Consider the following 17,760-nt stretch of genomic DNA (forward strand, 5'->3'; position numbering starts at 1 on the left):
TAACAGTAGATAGCCTTACGAATGAAGAGTAGTTTTTCTCTAAAGCAAAGTTCCATGTGCTTGAAGAAATCACCTTTTTTTGCCTACTTGTGATTACTAGCTTAATACATTACTTTGTATTTACCCGATGAAATTGATACAAATATCACTGCCAGAGATGTGGCAGTTGTACCACAGTTTAAAAATCATAGAAATAGACTATGCTTTGAAATTAGAAAGTTAGTTTATATGTAAAAATGGTCAAAGCACATACAAAACCAGCCAACCCTGCTTTCATTAAAATTGGTGGTTGGACCATTTATTTCCATTAACAGACTTGTGATTAGAAGAACTATCAGGCCACTATTTAAAGAAAGTTACAAATTAAGGGTCATGACAGAGATATGAGTTATGTTTGTTAGGTGTTAACCGAAACTAGCTGTTGTGGTCTGTTTTGTGTTATTGAAAATGTCTCATTCAATGTGACACACCTCCTTATAGCCCATTCCTACTGTCCCTACAGCTGAACTTGAACTCTTAAAGAGATACAAACACATTAAGCGTTTCACAAGAAATTAAAAATGAACTCAAACACAGAGAGAAATCATTTTAGAAAAAGTTTTAACTCCAGTAACAAACGGAGTTAGTTTCCATTTCCATTCCCTGCAATCTTTACAACATTGTTTAGCTTGTAGTTCAGGAGCAGTCATAAAGTTTATTTCTTGATCTTTGAAGATATGTTTTTTTCTGTCTTCAGAATATGTCTTCATGCTTCCACATTTCTCTGAGCCATTAAGAAATTCCAGCAACAAGTATGCTGATGGTCCAGCTGACTAGTTGAAACTGTAATGAAACCAATCTCTCTTTCCCAATCTCTCGCTTTAAAAAGGGGGGGGTACTTTGAGTGCAGTGGGTGGTTCATGAGGTTTAAGTTCTTCGAAATTCTGTTTTCAGGGTGCAAAGATTGAGCAATTCTTCCTCTTTGCACAATGCAAAAAGAGATTAAAAATTAAATAAACATTTAATTGGAGGTGCATGTTGTTTTTTTTGGTAAAATATTCTCTCTTTCAGAACATCTTTATTTACTGACTATAATTTTTTGTTTTAGTATTTAAAATACCAGCCTTTGTCTTTGGACAATACCCAACTACACTACAGGAACAAAATGTACTAGTGACTTTAAGATGTCTGTCCATAGAAACAAAGTTCCTGTTTGTGTTTCTACAACTTCTGCTGACCCAACATCACCGACATACCCTCCCTATTGCCACTATCCCCATTCACATCCTCCTTTTTCTGGATTCAGGTGCAGAACCCCTACATTTCCAAGAAAAAAAGGTCTCGTTGAACTCTGGCTCCCCCTGCTCTTCCTACAGCGGGGCTGTAAACATTTCAGTGAAAAAGGAGGTGCTTCTGCGGCTGCCGCAGTCTCTCCTGCTCCCCTTTCTCCCCCCACCCTCGTTCTCTCTACAAAGTGCAAGAGTTCAGGATTGCGCCGTACTTCTGGGTCATATCGCCATGTTGACACGGTCGTGGCAGAGATAAGGTTGTTTTTGAGTGTGCAGTGGCGCGCGCGCTTCAACAGGGAGAGAATGAGAGGACACGTGCAGAACGTCGGTACAAAATGTTCCCGTGTCCACGTGTGGCAATGTGAGCGAGCTCAGCACTGCGGACCCCGCTTCCTTGAGTGAACACCATTACCACCAACACACACTTAGGGCTTACACATACACATGCACACCCCACCACACCAGCACACCCACAGGCGGAAGGACTGGAATTCCCAGTCCATCCATCAAGACAGACTGCATATGTCCACAGCAATCAAAATACACTGTACAGTTAAGAACTCTCACTCTGACATGTTAATCAAATTGCATGAAGAAAAACATACAATTTAGTCTAGAGTTACTTCATTGCTACCTTAAAGTGATACTGTAGGATTTTTGCAGTGAGGCTCTGTTTCAAGGTTGTGCAGGGCTGACCAAAGCTGCAGTATGCAACTTTTGTAAAAAAAAAAAAAAAAAAAAAAATAGCATTTATTTACGTATTTGTTAAAAGTGCGTAAATACTTAAATAGTACAAGACAGATAATCTGTGGGAAAAAAAAACAATCTAGCTGTCCTGCCTTTTCCCAGTGCTATCTGCAGAAACACAGGCTTGGTCAGTAGCAACCAATCAGAGCCGGGAGGAGGGTCTTGTACTGTCAATCATTCTTGTGTATGGATTGCTCACACCCACTCCCTTGCTTTCTGCTAGCCTACAGCTTCTTCCAGACAGCAAAGCCTGTCATGGTTGCTCAGACAAGTTAGCATAGCTACCGATGACAGGGGATAGCACTGGAGGAATGTACATGAGCAACAGAAAAAAAGATTAAACTTGTAGCATCAGATTATAACAATGTCAATACAACAATCAAAAGATTAAGGTTATTAAATATAAATACTGATTAACTCTCTCGACATCTTTATTCAGCATAAACCCAAATTAATTAGTCTTGAGTGATAAACGTAACAGCTCAAGTCAAGTTTATCACTCAACTTGAGTGATAAAGTTGTCTGAAAGAGGCCACGAACAAATTTGATTTGAACCATAAAACTAATAGCAAAATAGTCCCAGGTTTATACCAATGCTTTTTTATGAGTCCTTAAAACATTTTCACATCTGCAATGCATGTTTTTGCGCTCATAAGCAGGTGGTTTTGCTGCATTGGATTTATCTCGGAAGTTGAAGCTCAAATCTGAGGATGACGTCAAGCCCGTAGAGCACTTTCTAGTTAGATACAAATTGAAGAACCAGTGCAGTTTTCTATTTGTTGCGATCTACAATTAGAAACACAAAAACAAGAGTGAATTTCTCTGTGTTTTCTGCATTCAAACAAAGAAGCAACGTCTTCTCTAATAGTTATTATGCAGTGTGTATCACTGGTAGAAGAAGATACAAGCTGTCAGAACTGCTAATAAAATTGTTTATACTTGCACTTTGATGCATTTTGTATATGCAAAAGCTGTGTTGGATACCAAACTTAGGGCTCTGCAGCAGACTAAAACGTTCCCAGTTGACACTCACAAGAAGAACTAATTTCCCAATGCAAATGTGACAGCAGTTTTAAAACTTCACAAAATAGCAATTAGTGCTACTATGTTTTGAAGTCGCCCTATGACAGTAAAAGCCTCCCGTGGTTTTGACTAATTGTTAATTTCAGACTAATCTGTATTTACACCAAATAAAAATACCAAAGTCTTTATCTGCTGCATGTCAGATATTAGCATATAGCTGCTTTGGGTGAGTTAATGCAACTACATTTTACTCGTACTGTTATTTAATTTCATTCGGTTAAAAAGGAAATAAATGCAAAAGACAATTAAGTTGTGCAACTTTACTGTGAAAAAAGAAATCATTGAAATATTACATATGACTTTTTTTTCCCCTTTACCATTTGTAAAGCTTGTCTTCTGTTTACAGCAGCTCAAGTTTGAAATATGACGACATGAACAATCCCACTCATCTGGATGACAACCAATGACTACAGGCTTTGACATATCTGGGGACAAATGGACATGATATTAAATTGCTCATTATTTTGTAAATTTCTGGCTGAACACAGTTTCAAGAATTAAAACAGACACGCACTACTCGGATACCAATCTATAACTGTTTATTTAACAATGCATGCCAGACAGGATCCTAGTCACATTGAAGAGTACAGATTTGTATTTGCATCCAAATACGCACTACTTTTATTTCATATGGTAATTTCTTTCCGACTTTCTCTCGGTCAACGTTACAAGTCATCTGTGTACAAGCTGAGTGGAAGAACTGCATGCATTCAAAGGACATAAACTTAAGTGTGACCAATAGGTGGGATACACTACGTCCCTTTTAGTTTAACCTCAGCCATTATTGCAGAAGTTTGTGCGTGTAAAAACTCTCCTTCAGCTCACTTGTCAACAGATTTCATAAAAAGGAGAAAAAAGGAACAATCTGTTGATTATCAATAAATGCTCATCTTTCCCCTACACCGTGTGATATAGCATTAGAAAATATTTTTAAAATACTGTACACTTAGACTATATGGAGGGTTGTATTGTCCTGGCATGCCTCCCTGTTGATGGTGTATTTTAAATGTCTGGTTTCACACATTCACATCTCCTGTTGTAACAACTCCTTCCACAACGGCCATGTAGATGTATAAATCATACTAGTTGTTTCTACAAGCCCAGAACAAATCTGTCATCTGATAGTCTTTGCAGTGAGGATAAACAGATCACAAAAAAATAAATATATATATTGCAGCAGGCCAAAAGGGGAGGGCCTAGGTCAAACATAGTCATTTGTTTTCATACTTTTTCACACAGAACTTGAGCTGAACTGTTCAACCTTAGCGCGTTTAATCCCCCGCCTGTCGCATCTCAGTAGACAATAGGTCAACAGAATGCAACTTAGCCCGTCTCCATTTGGCTTGACAGTTTGGTTTGGTTCAAAATGGGAGCAGCAACTGTGCATGACCAAAGCCTACTCAACGTCAGCACTGTAGGAAAAACAAGTGGAAATAAAAGAGAGAGAAAAAAGTCCCGCCCTTTTGCTTTTACTATCAGCAATTTACACTTCTGGAGGTGAGCAAGATGAGCCAGTATGAAGACATTCATTCAAATGCTATTGCTATCTTTTAAGACAAAACACAATGTATATACTCTATATATATATATACATATATATATACAGTATATATATACTCTAAAATCCCCCAAATTCTGGGTTAGACTCATAAAGCACAGTGATTAAATTGGATGCCTTCAGCTCTAAACAAACTGATCTGTGTCTTTCTTTTCTTTCTGTTATTCCACTGTATCTCAGTGAAACACTTTATAACTTGCATCACTGGGGTAATATTGTCCCTGAGCACTGACCTAAAGTCATCCTTTCATATCCACAATGCAACCCACACATCTGTCGAAGAAGCTGTAAATCTGAGCTTGTGTCAAACAGAGTACGACTCTAGTTCTGTTCGATTTTCATGGTCGATACTGACCTTGCAATGGCACTGCAAACCTTAAGTTTATATTACGAACAATACAGATGCAGCTCAGCTTATTAGAAAGTGATTTTTAAGAAGCTATTTTTTTATTAATTTAATTTAAAATGTTATAGATGGTCATAGAAACTTGGATTTGCTGCACCCAGCAAATAAGAAGCTAACGACCATTTTCTCAGAAAAATGTAAATGTTACATGGCCCCAATAAAAAAAGATTTGAAATTTAGAAATCTGATGTCATGGCCTGTCACAGCTCATGGGGAAGACTACTGACTTGGCAGTTGTCCAGGAGACAGTCATTGGCCGTTCTAAAAAGAGGTTGAGCCATGAAAGTTTTTTTTCTCCTAAAGAAGCTGGCTACTCTCCAAGGGCTGTGTCCAAACATATTAATGATGATAAGTGGAAGAAAAACAATTGTTAAAAAGGCGTACAAACTTTAGGCATAACCACAGCAGTGTGAGGATTATGAATTCCTTCATCTTCTTGACAATAATCCACAGACTCTCTATGGTGTTTAGGTCAGGGAGTGTTGAATCCAGCCCTGTGACATTAGAGTCAATAAAGCAGGCACAGGTACTTTTGGAAGTGTGGGGAGGTGCCAAATACTGGAATACTTTTGTACTGGAAAACAAAATCAATATCTCCAAAAATGTCAGCAACTGAGGGAAATGCTCTAGAACTTCCTGGTAAGTAGCTGTGGTGACTTTGCAACTGGAGTTGGACAGTGGAGCAACTTGGCTCTTGAAATCATTGTTGACTGTGGAAACGTCACACTGAGTGACTTTGGATGCTGTGCCTCTACATGCTTCATCCAGATTTTTTACCTTGATTTATAAATGAAATGCAAGTATGAGTTTTAGCTAGAAACGCAACAAATTCACCAGGATGTGACCAGTGTTCCTTGATAAAATCAAACATAAAAACTTTAAAAAGGGCAATATTTCATTGTTTAATATGTTAAGTGAGAAAAGAGCCACTTGGGGCTCTATTTCTGCAGGTTGCACATCCCTGGTCTACCAGATGAAAATTAAACTATCTTAATATGACTGAAGCTAAGTACAACAATTAAAATTTTAATTAATTGTTAATGTAAAACTGTGACAATAAAAAAAGGGGCCACACCAGTTTTACAGTGGCGCTGGTCCCTTTTGGCTCCTGTCTAGAATCTTAGTCTGTGTGAGACGTTCCTGATGCGTTCCCATTCAGGAGTCGGTAAGTGTGTGGTGGTTCATGAAGCCTTGACTCGGCTGTACTCGATGTCTTGTGAACTCCTCGTCACTCTTGAATAAGTGCTGTTTAACAAACTTGTCAAAGCTACAGTCAATCATGTTTCTATTTCTACCACACTTTTTCCTTCAATGTAGCATGTCATTAATATGCTTGGACTCAGTCCTTTGCAAACAGCCAGCTTCTTCAGCACTGACACTTTTTGGCTTTCACTTGCTTATAGATAACATTACACAGCTGTCGAATTTCAAATAGAAGCTTGGTCATAATATAACATTTGTTGTGATTTTTGTATTGTTCATGTTCATTTTTCAGCTTTTTTAAGAAACAAATTTGTGGTACTTCATTAGTTATAAGCTACAATCAACAGATTTAACCACAATAAGCACTGGAAATAAATCTCTGTGTGTAATGAAACTAGAATAAATGAGTTTTACAATCTGAATTAAATTACTGACATGTTTTTATGCTATATTCTAACACATGCAGATGCACCTGGAGGTTGAAGGGACATTTCATTGAGGTTTTCCTTAAATAAATGTTTGGCGACGTCTGGTTTTGCAGATGAAAGCACTGCAGTTGCTTAATGTCTTTAAAACATCATCAACTGGAAATGTTTAACAGTCTAGAAGATTTTTGATTGAAAGATGGGTTGAGTGATGCAGGCAAATCAGGTCAGTCAACTAAAGCTAGACAGAAGAGTTCCAGCAGCAGCAGCACCAGCCGAGTGGAGAAGCTCAGTCCTCATGATAACGTCTCACTGTCGCATGCAAACAGATTCATTTACTCTCTTAACCCACAGAGCCATTGTGCTAAAGACATCTCACATGATTTTTGGTGTATTTAAATAAATTATAAAACCATACAAGCAATGGTGTAATCTTGCAATAACAATTCCTCCACTATGTACAGTAGATGGGAAAGGGAACAACAAAAGTCTATGAATAAATCATTACTGATAGTTGACCCCTACGTATGTGAAAGAAAAAAAAAAAACACACAAAAAATGAGACACTTCACAGAGTCTTGAATAACGTGAATCCCAACATACTCCATCCATGCCCAAAAGGCACCCTAAGTTTGGTATACTGGCAACTGTGTATTGCCATATCAACAATAGAAAAATCTCATAAGTTGGTTGATAAAACACACAATAAAAACTACTTTAAATATAATTGAAATGTACAGTATTTGAGACTAATCTATATTTAATAAATATTTTACATCATCATTTAGTGCATGTAGGTGGTCATCCTTTATCATATTCAAAAGCTTAATTAGAAAATACTTAAAATTTGACAAAAATATCACTGAAAACATATAAATATCATTTTGTAATTCAAACAGGCATTTACTATAATCATCGCTAATGAGCAAGAAAATAGTTATAAATAGAATCATCATCTTAAAATAAATACAACATGATTAAACTGAATTGAAATGGTGAGAAAGTGTTTATAAACATCAAGCTCAAGATAGATTTTAATAATCTCACCTTTATTATCTTTGCAAATCTGCTGGAGACAGGGATCTTTCTCCCCACCTACTTTTTCCACCAGAATAAAAATTAGAAATGTAAAAACATGAATCTAGCTGTCATCGTTTGATGAGCTGCTTCCTTCATGTGATCTAAGATGCACACCTTTGTTAAATCTCACCAAAAGTGCATATACTCAATAGCTTATTTTCAAGCTTTTTTAAGAATTAATAAATTAGTGCTTTAAAAAAAAAAAGCAATTATCGTGACCTGTACATAGTTTATATTTAGGCGTGTCACCCATCAGCTGCTTCCTTTTTAGTCTCTTTTAGGTGGCTTGCTTCGACTTTCACTGAAAAAAATTAATAAAACAAATGGGAATATTGGAAAAGATGAAGGACGGATCTATTAGGTGAAGCTGGATAGAAAAATAATACCACTGCCAAAATCTGAAGAATGGCTGAAAACAACAGATCTATGACTCACTAAGTGAGGAGATTTTTGGTGTAAGTTACAGGCAAAAGAAGAAAAGTTCAAACCAGGTTCGTTTCTAGCCAAGGCTGGATTATAGCGCCCTCTTATCCTCATCTTTTGCAATTGCACTTGTTAGAGCTCTGGGGGACAGGGTTGAAAAGGTTTCAGACAAAACGTTGTGTGTCTATGTAGACTCACTATGCACACTTTTATGTATAATCAATGATTGAAGCACAAGCTTAGAGGTATCAGAAAGCTTTTGTAAATCTGTTACAACCCACTTCATTGTACCCTACAAATAAGGGATTGTTTCAATTCAGAAATAATGATGATTTGTCAGTTTATTTTGAGGACCATTTTGAATTCAACAATAATTTTAAAACGGAATCATATTTTGACTACTTTATGTGTAAACATTGGCTACTGATAAATTACAGCAGGGAAAGTAAGTTTGTCGACATTTTTCTTAGTAAATGTATTTCTAATGGGGCCAATGATGTGAAATTTACTTTAAATATCTGTGCTAACCCAAATAATAAAATCAAATGAGTCCATAAATTTAATTATGTGTAATAAAGTGGACTAGAACAGAGTATCATCACTGAAACAAAATGTGGTGTATTTTACTATGAAACCAGTTCTAGCATAGAAACTCATCATGTTCCTCATCAGTGCAAATAATATCAGCAAGTTTAGCTCTAATATATGACCATTAAAAATATTTCTCATTATTGACATGTTGCATAACTACCACAATGGGTAAAAATAAAGAACTTTCTTGAGACCTTAAAAAAATATTAGATAGTTAACCTTTAGCTAATTTACTTTTTTAAGCTTATCATGTTATAATGTTATTGCCTCATCAAAGACGTACCTGAAGTGTTGCTTTGATTCTTTCATGCATTAATCCCCCATGGAAACCATTTGGGGGCGCCTTAGCGCTTGTTTACACTCCATGCTCCCCTTTCCATGCAGTTCATCTTGGAGTTGCAGTCCCCAAGATGAGATTCCACCTCATAGAGCATCCATCCCCCATGCCTTCCCCACTCAGCTCCTTCAGACTAGCGCCAGCAGCAATTAGCAAACACCTGGCGGAACTGCGCATCTGCTGAGCTTATCATACAAACTGCTTTTCAGTGCAAAGCTCCTAAGAACCTTGTTAAAGGCCAAAATACACAACAAAGCCCCTTTAAAAATGGCTGGAGAAATCTACCAAAACATTCTTGACAAGAATCTGATGATCGTTCAAGGGTAGATTTTTCAGCAAGGTATGGTCACAATAAAATAAAGCAAACTGATGGAAAAAGATGAGTTCATAAAAGAGTACCCAAAAATCCTTTAGGATCTCTAGACAATAGTTGATGCAGAAACTGATGAAACTTCAACAATGCATGAACCTAGTTTCTCCAGAAGGACAGCGTCTTGAAGCTTCATTTAGCAACAAAGATTTTCTGCTGAGGCGTTATTAACTTCAGTAAGTGCTATAAGTACTCAATTCTTCTGCCTTTCCACTTTACAACACAATTTCATTTATGGATGTACTTTGTTCAAAATTCATGGATTACTTGGGTTGTTGAGAGAGATGGAAGTATTGACATGTTCAGTTCTCATTTTCTCTGCTGTAGATTGTCAGCTTTTAAACCTGGTAGTGTTTGAGTATCACTCTGATGGGAGTTAGGATTCCACGATGAGTAAGAAAGGCTTTAAAGTGGAACCTTTGCAGCAATTGTGCTGATGAAAAACTACAAAATGAGTTGACTATCTCTTTCCTTGCCCCTTGTCTTTGTCTCTCGGATTTAACAGTGCCTACCACACATTACAGGTAGGATTAACAGTAGACTTTTTCTTTCTAGGGTGGTTGTGATATGTGTTGCAATACAGTGACCAATGTCTACTTGATGTAAATTAGGTTGGTGGAAGACCTACAAGACAAATATAACTTGCATTTTCATGGCACCCAATTGTAAGTTACATTGCTACAAGAGGTATCAACTAGTCTAAATTCATAGCTCTTTCTTTTAAGTGATGTACACAGACCTTCTGAGTCTTCTGCTCTTTTCCATTCTTCGCTCAGGATAAAACTGCTGTTCAATGCTGATCACACCTAAACCTTTTACAAACCTAAAATGTAAGTGAATAAAGTATAGATATGTTCCAAATCAGCATCTATGTGCAATTTCATCCTGCTATTACTTGGCCCTTTTCAGTTTTCACCCAGGCCCTAACAATGTGTGAGGGCGCCAGTGGGCCCTTGTCACGTGTAGTTTTGTCTATCGAAGCTGCGGAAGGCTGATGGAGCTGCCAGCTTCCTTATAGACAGACTATCAGTTTTGGCTGTGTCAGGTCTCGCTCCGGACTTGCTCCTGAGGAAAGGGTATCTGTGCCCCGCAAGACCCCGTCCCCCAGGACCAGGTCCCCTATCTGCTCCCAAACCCGGTCCCCTCTCCATCCTCTCGCTCACTGACAGGCTCTTCCGATGCGGAGGAGCCAGAGTGAGTGAAGGATGGGAGTCATCTGAGGAGCAGCTGTTCGCTCGCTCCAGCCTGGAGAGGGTGGAGCAGAGAGGAGCTCCGCTGGGCCCGCCTAGGCCTGTAATGCGAGGAGTATCGGAGGCTGGAATCAGGTCCTCGAGGTCCTCGGGGTCGGACTCTGTGTGACTTAGCTCTGCCTCTCTCTCCGGGTGAGAGGAGATAATGTCTGACGGCTTATCAAAGGTGAATGAGGTGGATCCTCCTGGCGAGTGTGAGCATTCTGCAGGAGTGTACGGAGATGATACACAGCGGGTGTCAATGCAGTCAGTGATGCTGGTGTATTCTGCGGCCTTCACCTGGACTCCTGCCCCTAGCCCACCGTAACAGCCTCTCGGCGTGAACATGAGGCTGTGGGATTTGACCAGAGGAGGCTCATCAAGGAACGCCGTGCCTGCTGTGGAGAGGTAGCGACTGCTCTTGGAGCGCTCGAGCAGCCCTGCTGAGGGAGGTGGAGACGGCTCCGTATCCCAAGGAGGTAGGGTGGTGTCTGGTAAGAGGCTTGCTGAGCACAATGACAAATCCACAGCCGCACTGTCGTCATACATAGCTCCAGTCGTTCCACTGCTGCCTGCGCCGCCCTCCGAGTGCCTGTCGCCCAAGCCGCTAGTAGCCGTGCTGCTGAAGTCACGGCCTCCTGGCAGCACCGTCTCTATGATATCTGACTGCAGTGAGGAGTCTCTCTGGAGGGGTGGGACCACACGGAGAGGATCAAGAAAGACCTCGGCTGGCCCCACCTCCTCAGATGTTGAGACATAGATATCAATACATGATGACGGACGATGCTGCTGGGAAACCGACAGCGTCGCCAGTGGGAGGGGCTTAGACTCCTTGGTGGCGGCAGCTGAAGACACAGATTGCGAGCTATTAGCTCTGTGGAGACTGAGCGAGCGCTCCTTAAAGAAGCTTTCAGCTCGCTCAGCCCCACTTGCACGTTCGATAGCACGTCCACCCCCAACATAAAAAGAGTGACTCCTTGCCCGAGCAGTGATGCCAGTAGGAGAGGGAGGGGACATGGAGCCCTCAGCTGCTCCCTCCAATGCCTCCTGAAGGCGGTAGGCATTCCCCTCTGTGCTGTTAAAGCTGCTTTGGCGGAGGATGTATGCAGACTCCGGGCACTCAGCTTGGCGGAGTATGTACGCTGAGTCTGTGCAGTCAGACGAGGTCCGGGAGCGCGCTTTGTTGACCTCCACACGCTCAACACCCGTCACGCGCTCCAGAGCCACAGCAATCCGCCCAATTAGGTCCTCCATCTGGGCCAGCCGAATATCCACAGTCTGCAGCGATGCTTTCATAAAGTGTTCCCTCTCATTGACCTCTTCCAAACGCATAGCCATGTTCTCCACCCTGATGAAGAGGAGAAAATTTAACGACTGAGTGATGTGATAGGTATACAGTTCATTGAAATATCAAAACTTTAACAAACTTTAATAAACAGCAGTTTAATATTTGTACGATTTTGTATTTACTCCCGTTTCTCTTAATTGGGGAGGTTAATTTATTCTCTCTAACAACATCTAGTAATGTTTGGAGCTCATTTATTTTAAAAAATCCCAGAACAACCAAATGATAGCAAATTCAATATGCCTGTCATGTGGAAGTTACAGTTTAATTACAGCTGCTCTGAGAAAGCTACACAGAGCTTGAATATGGCACAGCTGAAAACTGACCATAGCACGTTCAATTTGTTCAATTTGACAATTGAAACTGACAAGCTAGGAATGAAGAGTATTGATAATGATAATGGAGAGCATTGATAACGAAATAAGCCACGAGGATGTCTCTGACAGTTATGGAGGAGTGATAAAAAGAAAGCCATTGTTAGAATTAAACATGTTTAAAAAAGTTATTGTGGTGAAACAAAAGAAAATTACCTTTTTAAATCAACATGTAAAGTGCAATGTTTGGCATTCCTGGTCAGAATTTATGGGAAGATGGATGGGGCTTAAAGACAGTGCAAAGAAAATCTGTTAGAGGTTGCAATAGTCCTGAGACTGGGGCAGAGGTTCACCTTCCAGCAGAAAAATGACTCTAAACGTACAATCAGAGCTCCATTGGAATGGTTAAGTTCAAGCATATTAATGTGTTGCAATAGTCTAGTCAAAGTCCAGACCTAAATCTACTTGAGGGCTTATAATTATAAGTACATAATTTCTTTCCATGTAGGCTCTCTATTCTATACGACTGAAACAGTGCAAAAAATCAGTCTCTAGATGTGGAAAGCAGGCACAGCCAAACCTCCAAATGACTTCCAGCTAAACTTGCAGGGAAATTTAAAAATGGATTCCACTCTTTTCAGATTTTTTTAATAGCTTTTGAAACCAGGCATGGTTTTTCTTCAACTTCAAATTAAAGAAGTTAATGTCTGATGGTCTGTCAGATAAAATCCAAAGTAAATACGTGACATTTTGTGGCTTCAATGTAACACATTGTAAGAAAGTTCAACAGTAGCAAATATTTCTGCGACGCACAGTAGATTACTTCTGTGTTCTTATCTGACCTTTCAGATGTGACTCTGATCCGTTCATCATTTGATGAGTGGAATCTGTCGTCTTTCTCTCTGAAGTACTCTTCTATGCATTGCTCCTCAAAGTCATGAACTTTCTTCAGCTCATCCTCAGTGATGAATAGCTCTGTTAAATAAAAACAGACGACAAAAAAAGGAACAATGTAAATTTTACACTAGTACCAAAACACCAACAGCCACTTATTCTGTCTAGATAATACTATAAATATAGTCGTATAAATTATGAAAAAACAAGTTTAAAACAAATTACAAATTTGAATGCTGAACACTCTACTGTTTACACTCAGTTTAATGTTTATCACACTAATGTCCACTCACTCAATCCATAGTCCCTCTCGTCGTCGTCATGCTTGCGCCAGCGGCAGCATAGATGTTTTAGGACCATTGTTATGTGGCTGAAGATGATGAGAGGTGGAGGAAGGACCGGCCGCTCATGGAATGTCATGATTAGCTGGTAGCGCTGGAACTTCCACACCTGGTTTGAGATGGACTTTACCTCAAAAAATGTGTTGCTGTGAATAATGAAACACAAATATAAGTTTAGCCATGACTGATTTACAGATGTGACAATAAAGTGAATCCAGTCGTCAAAGATGTTGCCTTTAATGTTGACCAGCACATAAACTAGCACTTTGACCATTTACAGTCTGGGCTTTTTTTAAGGATGGAATGCCTAATAAACACACATAAAATATTTTGATTCAAGAATTGACATGTCTTTCCTTATCTATGAATTGATTTAAGATTTTAAAGGCCAAAATACTGTATATATAGACCATAATTGCTAGAAGTCTTCAACACGTTTTAGACATTGTTCTTGGAAGATATTTAAACTTTCCTCACCTCTACAGTGAGTTTTCCAGCACCACCCACAACATTTCCTGTTTTAATTTGAGGCTTTAGCAAGATTACTACAGAATCAAACATAGTTCTGCTGAAAACCCAATTGTTTTTGATTTTAGATTAAGTTAAAGATTTTTGAGCTCCTTCTTTCACAATTGCATTTAGTTTGTACAGTGCACCAGTACAATGGAGCAACTACCATAAAGTGTCCCTGGTTTAAAAAGACTCAAAATGACTTCTCCAATTATACTTTTTCTTATTGTAAGCAAACAGCTTATCTAAATACTTTTACATGGTACAGTAGTAAAAACCAATCAAAGGTTTACATACTTAAACACTGCTATGAGTAGGTTGACAAGCAGTATGTTGGCCACCAGCAGGTAGCAAGCCATGATCGCAGGTACAATCCAAGCACCAGTCTTACATGGCGGCAGGGTCACCACCACCCCGTCCTCTGTGGTTATATTCTGGCCGCAGGGAGCTGCACAGTGCCACAAAATGAACAAACGCACACTTTGATACAAGGCAAATAAAAAAAAAAATATATATATATATGTAGACTTTCATTAATCCATCTTTACATGGATATCTTGGATGCATGTTTGATAAAAAAATAAATAAATACATGCAGACGCATAAATTAAACCAGAAATAAAAATGAAATCAAAAGTTAAGATGCATATTAAAGAAAATAATGCCCTAGCATATATTACACTCTAATGAGTGGAAACAGCGAAATTAAAGACAAGCAGGTCTAAAGTATCAAACAAAGTACATAAAGACATTCTGCAAACAAACAAGAAGCATACTTTATTTTCATGCTTCTTTTATTGAGAAAAGAATTGGAAAGAGCAAATATCATAATGGCAAGGGCTCATGTACGGTAATGGAAATAAAAAAAAATCCACAGAACAACACATTTAGCATGTGTTGTTCCTGTTTTTGTTTTCAATATATTTAAACGTGCGTTTAAAATATATTGCCACATGTGAGAGCCATAACTTCATTCCACAATGGTTGATTGATCTGAGATCTATCTGACATGTATTTAGGAAACAATGTATGTTTTTCCATCCATGATGGTTCAGTTGCTGTGGCTGATCTAGGGAACATTCAGCATTTGTCCTTGGTTTGTTTGCCTTGGAGATTCAGTGTGGTCATGCTCATCATTTCTCGGTGTTCAATTTCTTCACACAATGTAGCCCAAAGACAGAGAACTGAAGTAATTTCTTTCTTTCTTACTTTTTTTTGTAGTGTCAACAAATTTTGGACACAAAAACTCTGACAACTGAACCACGTGAAAAAACAGATTACAGATAATGAAGGGTGAATAATAACTATGTCCTGATATGGATGTGCGCTTCATTCAAATGTAATGTAATGTTTTTAGTAAGGTTTTGAGATCGATCACACAAAATGTTGGGTTTAGTCGGTGAAATATTTCAGCAGTGGCGCTACTGCTCCATTGAGTAGTGAAATATTGTTGAAGTAATATGATTAGTGTGAAATGTGGTATAATCATGATCAGTTCTCCAAATTAAAGAAATTTAGAAATAACCAACAAAATCAAGGAAAGAGGCATCAAGGAAATATCAAGTATTTGATGGTTTCTCTTGATGTGGCAGCTGACCAAAAGCAAAGATCTAAGACAGGTAAAAATATCTGAAACGTTCTGCTGCCCTCTGAGCGACCATTGCCAAAACTAGTGGGAGTAAAGTTGCTTACAGGGTATATCCTTAGGTCAAGCTACTAGCTCTTCTCTTTAAATATTGGAATCAGAATCAGTTTTTTCTTGGACTGGTTGGTCAAAGTAGTAGTTTAGTAGCTGACCTGAGATACCGTCACAGTGGCAACTTTAGCCTTACAGCAAGAAAACACATGCATACTTTTTTTTCTCAAGTGGCCTCTAATGGTGGGACTTTGCATGACATGGTGGAAACGCGAGGATGACGAAGGAAAGGTGGGATAGGTAAATGTGGTTAAACTGAGGTCTATATGTACAGATTTACTGGAATTTTGAGTGGTCTGGCCAATGTGGGATGGACCATTACTACGCCAGGTTCCGTGCGTTCGTAAGTAATTTTCGACCAGCCAGAGTTTTTCATTCAGCCTTTGCTGTACCTTCCTACTATGCATATCTGAAACAAAGAATGGAAACATTATTTCAGATCTCTTCTCTTTGGGCCACTCCTCACATTCTGTACACACCTTTATATAAAGTACTATACAAATAGACAACAGAACAGCACACAGACACTCTTCGGAAAACTTTCTGAAATACGCTTCCAAAATGCCTCTTAAGTCAGAATGTTAACAGAGTACAAAAGAATTTAGAGACAAAAAAAGGTCCTGATAAACTGTGAAATCTTGTTATATGGTGAACAACTTGTCAAGAATTACTCCTACAATAATGATGGAATTTGTCCTATTTTCCGCTCCTTGCAAATATATGTACTTCCCTTGAACTTTTTCACAATTTATAACATTATAGCCACAAACTTCAGTATTTTATATTGGCAAGTTAGAGGTCAAACCATACGGGTACATGTGAAACAATTAAATATTTATATCATATTTTATTTTAAGTGCTTGTTTCATAAAGTAAACCTGAATTAAATGGATTTACTACACAGAGAGCAAAACCTTTTGATGACAATGGCTTACAGACAAATCGAAGATGGAAATTGTTACTATTTCTATCTTCAGGTATGGACTGAAAAGTGTTTAAGACTTGAGATAACATTTTATTACCTAACTGCTTCAAATACTTCACTCTTACATCTCTATGTTCATTGGTCTTCATGATGCTGTTCTGATGTTCACCAACAAACCTCTGATACCTTCACAGGCAACTTACATTAAATTACACAAAAGTAGACTTTAGCCTTCCTATACTGTATGAAAAATGTTGTGATCCATGCAACATTTCTCTTTCATTATTCAAGTTTGTGGCTTTGTCTTGATAAAATGTGAAAAAGTTCAAGAAGATGGAAAATGTTTGTAATACACTAGTTTCTCTCATATGTATATGTATTTAAAAGCACAATCTTTGAGTTACAGTATGCGTCAGATTTAGTCAAGGTTTATCTTCTTTGCTCGGGAAGTCAGGAATGATCTTTCTCCAAATTCAAAATGAATTTTCTCCACTAGCTGACACCCAAAACTTACGGTCAATCTGGTCGGCAAACACCTCCCCATAGATCATCCAGTAAGGCATGAAGAAGATGTTTCTGGCCAACATCCAGGACGGGTCTTCGTTAGGATTGAGGATGGCCTGACGTGCCACCCCAAAACTCATGAGCACTACCAACATGATGATGACAAAATACATCATGTCGATCATCTGACAGAGAGAGGGAGAGAGGAAGGGGAATGATCAAGGAATGGCTGGATTTTCTACTTTTCCATGTTTAAATCATTAACAAATCTAATGCATTGAAAACACACAGATTTTGAGCTATTTTCATATTGGTAAAACAACATAAAGGATAAAAATGTCTTAAAACAAATATTATATCTTCATTGAATTCTTATCTTAAGAAGCACATCTTTTCATTTGTGTGCATTTATTTAAAATCCCACATTGAAAACTAATGTTTTGGGGAAAATTACAAGTGCAACACTTTCTTGGTACCCTGTCATCATTTTGTCATTTTACACAACTATTTT

General features: G+C 38.5%; 1 protein-coding gene across 16 annotated transcripts in view; it reads right to left on the reverse strand.

The window, feature by feature from the left end:
- Positions 1-3,615: 3,615 nt before the first annotated feature.
- trpm3 (transient receptor potential cation channel, subfamily M, member 3) overlaps positions 3,616-17,760 on the reverse strand; it is a 154,311-nt gene continuing 140,166 nt past the window's right edge. For 9 of the 16 annotated variants that reach the window (XM_028032752.1, XM_028032754.1, XM_028032749.1 and 6 more), the window contains 6 exons: positions 17,260-17,434; positions 16,101-16,229; positions 14,422-14,572; positions 13,567-13,760; positions 13,222-13,354; positions 3,616-12,068 (listed from right to left, as the gene is read on the reverse strand). In XM_028032752.1, coding sequence (XP_027888553.1) covers positions 10,448-12,068; positions 13,222-13,354; positions 13,567-13,760; positions 14,422-14,572; positions 16,101-16,229; positions 17,260-17,434 — 2,403 coding nt within the window. In that variant the 3' untranslated portion in view covers positions 3,616-10,447. Of the gene's footprint in view, positions 12,069-13,221; positions 13,355-13,566; positions 13,761-14,421; positions 14,573-16,100; positions 16,230-17,259; positions 17,435-17,760 lie in introns of those variants that run through there. The other 7 variants (XM_028032760.1, XM_028032756.1, XM_028032763.1 and 4 more) reach the window with 2 other exon arrangements.

Source organism: Xiphophorus couchianus, chromosome 12, assembly GCF_001444195.1.
Source record: "Xiphophorus couchianus chromosome 12, X_couchianus-1.0, whole genome shotgun sequence".
In the NCBI taxonomy this organism is placed as follows: Eukaryota; Metazoa; Chordata; class Actinopteri; order Cyprinodontiformes; family Poeciliidae; genus Xiphophorus; species Xiphophorus couchianus.